The 5,000-nt window shown below is 36.4% G+C and overlaps 1 protein-coding gene across 1 annotated transcript in view; it reads right to left on the reverse strand.

Annotated features, from left to right (window-relative positions):
- The window catches only part of uncx (UNC homeobox), a 3,657-nt gene extending 340 nt beyond the window's left edge, over nt 1–3,317 (reverse strand). The window contains exons 1-3 of the mRNA XM_087245023.1: nt 2,969–3,317; nt 2,327–2,502; nt 1–970 (exon numbers count right to left, since the gene is read on the reverse strand). The exon at nt 1–970 is cut by the window's left edge and continues 340 nt beyond it. Of these exons, the coding sequence (XP_087101149.1) occupies nt 1–970; nt 2,327–2,502; nt 2,969–3,227 (1,405 nt within the window). The 5' untranslated portion in view covers nt 3,228–3,317. The remainder of the gene's footprint in view (nt 971–2,326; nt 2,503–2,968) is intronic.
- Nucleotides 3,318–5,000: the final 1,683 nt, after the last annotated feature.

Below are 5,000 nucleotides of genomic sequence, written 5' to 3' on the forward strand. Positions count from 1 at the left end.
TTGTCGCTGATTCTGAATTTTGTGGTGGATAGTCTGGTAACGACTGCTCCTTTTTCTCCGACTGTGGAGACTTTGGATCGACGAGTTCTAACTCTATATCTTGTGGGCATCTTTCGTTACAGCTGCCCGCCGAGTGACCATTAATGGTAGTCTGTGGTGAACTGCTTTGTGTTGAACACGATATGTTGCCCGACTGACTGACCTGGCCTTTGATTGCTCGCGCGCCGCTGTTGTTGTTTACACTGTTGTTCTCCTTGGCGTTCCTGTGTCCTGGGTTTCCAGCAAATGTAATGTCAGTAGCAGGCCCTTTCTGGCCATTCTCAGTATCAGGACCTGGTGCTGTGCTCTTCAAAGCAGTCTGTGGAACAATGAAACCGAGGGGTTGTGTAATTGGGTACAGTAAAAAATGTCCTTTGCCTATCAAAGGTCGTGGAGTCGGCACTGGAAAGTCCATGGGCGGCTTGCGCCTCGGCCTGGAGTCTGACAGGAGGCTTTCCACACTGAAAGGGTTCAGTTTTTGAAGAGCGGAAGACCTACTGTTGGAGCACAGGTTTGACTGCTGACCGCTGTCGGACGAGTCCAGCTCGGATCCACTCGCGTCTTGGTCTGCGTTTCTTTGGTTCTGGAGTTTCTGTGGAGTTTGGTCACAGCTTGGTTGCGTTTGGTTTCGGCCCATGTCGCAATGGAGGCTTTGTTCAGAGTCCGTAATTTGTGACAAGCCACTGTCACTATCAGATCCTGGGGTGTGAAATAAGTCCCCGGGAAGGAGTTTGTTTTGAGACTTTAAAAGCCTTCTTTCTTGTTTCCTTTTCTTTTTCTCTAGCCTCTCTAGTTCTCGGCGTGCAATTTCCTCTGGGTCCATTGGCTCACCACTGCAGGTCGTTGGATGAGAGTTGTGTGCAGGTCGCCCGGGCCCTTTTTTCGTATTTTCCTTTTTTCTCCATTTTGCCCTGCGGTTTTGAAACCATACCTAGACACGAAAAAAGAAACATTAATTTTCGTGTCTGTAAAATATTTCTAGGCCTGTCAAAATATAGCCTATAAAAAGTACATAAAATATAAGACTTATAAATCGCAATGTAAATTATATTTGTCATGTACATATACTAACTTGTACAAATAATCTCTCTTTCTCTCTCTCACACACACACACACATACACACACACACACCTACATGAATATATATATATATATATATATATATATATATATATATATATATATATATATATATATATATATATATATATATATATATATATATTTATAAATGTAGTTTTTGTATAGTATTTTATATATAGTTTATATAAATGTAGTATATATATATATATATATATATATATATATATATATATATATATATATATATATATATATATATATATATATATATATATGCATATCTATTTATAAATGTAGTTTCAAAGTAATTATAAATATTATTATATATAAATATTATGTATTTAGAAAAAATCGCAATGCCAGTCTTTTTATGGGGAGTTGTATATTAATTTAATTTGTATTAGAATTGTAATATTGTTGTAATACATTGAAAATTAAACTTAAGTATCCAAACAACCACAATTTCAAAATAATAGTGATACCCCTTTCACACATAAACGTGAATGCTGCTCCAAAGGCAGGCCGCATCCAATAACATAAATAACATAAATTAATTACAACATGCGACATACAGTGTTTATGCAATGGGTTTTGATTTATAGGTCAAATGTTACTGCTAATTCAGACTGTTACGATAAACAGACAAACACACTGAAACATGTGCTTTGTTCAGATGAGATTTTATAAGATCACAGCCTGCATCTATTACATTTATATATATATATATATATATATATATATATATATATATATATATATATATATATATATATATATATATATATTTTTTTTTTTTTTTAAGAATTATCTAAAATAATTCATTTAAATTTTACCTCGAATTAAAAAAAAAACTTTTCACTAAAATAACTGTATAAGATGGTAATACTATATTAAACATTTTCTGTATATTGTTTTTTTCTGAAAAGAGGGCCTATACTGTGTTATCTTCGAAACACAGTATAAAACGAAAGACAATTTCAAACCCATGATAGCTTGTCAATAAATACAGAAGCTAGTGTAAATTTAAAACAACAATTTCTAAAATTAGCAGTACAAAATTTACTACTATAGTGAATCAAACACACCGAGCAGAAATAAAAACGGGCTTATACATAAACCATCTTGTGTTGACAAAATATTTAAATTCATGTGATTTTAATACCTGCACACCATGCATGTGAAAAATTATTTAAGTGTATTTACCTGCACCCTTGATTCTATCAAATCCAATCTTAGAGCAAGTGCTTCCCTCATGAACACATCTGGATAGTGACTTTCATTAAAAGCCTTCTCTAATTCTTCCAGCTGCCAGCCAGTGAAATTGGTACGAGTTCGTCTTCTTTTACAACCCGGGCTATCCTTGTCTGGATCCCCCGAATCTATGTAAGAAACAATAAATTAACATCGCGTATACCGTGCACAGTTATTATGATCACCAAAACAGCGGGTCAACTTAAATATTTTGTTAGTGTTTTTTTTTCTGCATGAGCCTTTACTGTTAGGCTAGTTTATGTGTCAGAAAGGAAAAAGAGAAAAAGAAAGCCATGGATTATTATTTTTTTATGACAAAAATAAGAACATAAGAAAAAAGAAGTATAGGTGCTGTCAGCGATTGTGTAAAATATTTTATACAAGCTATTCTTTTTTTTTTTAAGTCAGTCTCTTAAATACTACTAAACTAGCTTGAACAACGGGTGAATGCTTTCTTTTGTTTCCTCGGGCAATTATTCAAAGATTTATGACTGATAACAATATTTGCTTTAGAACATTACAACAAAAACATGAATTTATCCCGTTATTGTCCGAGTCGCATTGCTAGTTAGAGGCATGGGTTTGTTTGCTTACCTGTCAGTTTGTACTGCTGGTTATCTCCATTCATACCGCAGCCAGACGACAAGAGGGGGTTAGAATTCACCACAGAAGCCGTGCAGGAGCCGTTAAGTAATCCGTCTATTGAGAAAGGAACCGCGGCTGTAGATTGAAGTTGATGACCGGCTAATTCGTACACATGATGGTGGCTTAGATGGTACGGAAAGCTCACCATCCCACCGAGCGAGCCTCCGAACTGGGCATGAGGTGGATCCAGTATCCTGCTGTCCATCATCTCCCAGGCAAAAGGAAACGACGTCTGGTGGTTGGTGATGTGAATTTAAAAAACATGCAGCGAGAGTGGCCGGCGAGGAGGGGACATGATGTGGAGAGTAGGATGAGCTGTTCTTTATCAACACGAAGCTTCCAATAATTAGCTTAGGCTCTGGGAATTTGAGACCAATGAGAAGCGTTAATCGGCGCTGACGTCAGAGACGTGGTCTGAAAACGCTTTCCATATCGATTGCTAATTAAACCTGACATCCACCTCAATAAACAATATCAGAGCTGTCACAACAAGACAGGAGGGCTTTGATAAGAACTACATCACGACTACACAGGGGGCCTTAGAGGGAGAGCGATCAGATTTGATACCCAGTTAAACGCTAAATAGACACTGAAATCTCACCTCGGACTGCAGCCACACAGAGCGGCAGATTCATCACCGTTTGAGACAATGTCCCTCTATTCATTTCAAATCTTTTGTACACAAACAAACACAAACAAGAAAAGGAAAACGAGGGAAAACAAATACACACCCGTTGCGATTGAAGTCGAAATGTTGCCATGCGAGGAGGTAAGATTCATAGCGCAATGTTGACAAAATTGACCGACAATAGTATTTTTATTTATGTGGTGATTCTCAGGTAACTTGCCACCAGTCATTCCGAAGATATTCGTCAAACAGAGTTGTCAGATTTAATTTCGAAGCGTCACGAGTCGCTTTAAATATAAGGAGAGAGGGAATGATGCGAACCCACTCATTTGATACTGCTGGAGGAATAAATGAACTTTTAATTACATGAATAGCTAATTAGAAGCCACTCGACATTTAACAGAAAATTAGATATATTCCCCCAGCCATAGCGTTCCGGTGTAATTAATGTCATTTAAACAACTAATGTACAGATCGCGCGCGGTTTATTTGTGGTCATTGTGTATAATATAATGCATGCTTCAACTTACAACACTACACCTCTGAAACAATATTGGTTTATTACTGTGAGCAGCTGTCCCAGGAGTATTAATTAATATTTTATTGAAAATAATAATAATCCTGCAACCCGACAGTGTCATTATGGAAACCAAATACAAAATAACAGTGAGAAAATACTGTGAAGTATGTAAATAATAATTGTTTATAATATTTTCAGATTTTTAATTAAATCCCAGTTATGGTGGCCTGGAACATTTTACTCTATTACTAGCAATAATTCATCTTATCATCCACCGCAGAATATATGTCTTAAATTTAGGCAAATTAACTGTGTTTTTGAATACAGAATGGTAATCAATCCCACCGCTTTAAGAGGACGTCCTGTCTCCCCTCTCATTACAGAGAATTAATTCGACTTTATTTGGCCAGTGTCTGGAGTTGTCATAATGTTAATCTGAGCTGAAATTTCGCTTCCCACTCACTCCCTGACCCTTGGCACTCGGATTGGCGTGTTGTAATAACCCGAATCTTTCAACAGAGGCCCTGATAATTGTTACCTTATTAGCATGCAAATTGTTTAATTAATATTATTATGAGGAACTATATAATCCGTTCGTCTCTTGACCTCGAGCCCAAATAGCACCCCACTGCATTTCAATGTTTAAATTTTAATGAACCCTTTAAAAATGTCTCAAGATGTAGCCTTTTATCCCTCTATCTTACAAAAAGTGCTTTTAGAAGTTTGGGAATCTTTGAATGTTATTTTCTTTGTGTCTTAAACTTATTTTATCATACTGTACACAAGTATGAATAATTCGGTTTATCCAGATCCCCCTTTTGAACATCAGAATT

The sequence above is a fragment of the Danio rerio genome, chromosome 3, assembly GCF_052040795.2.
Source record: "Danio rerio strain M-AB ecotype USA chromosome 3, GRCz13ab, whole genome shotgun sequence".
Taxonomy (NCBI): domain Eukaryota; kingdom Metazoa; phylum Chordata; class Actinopteri; order Cypriniformes; family Danionidae; genus Danio; species Danio rerio.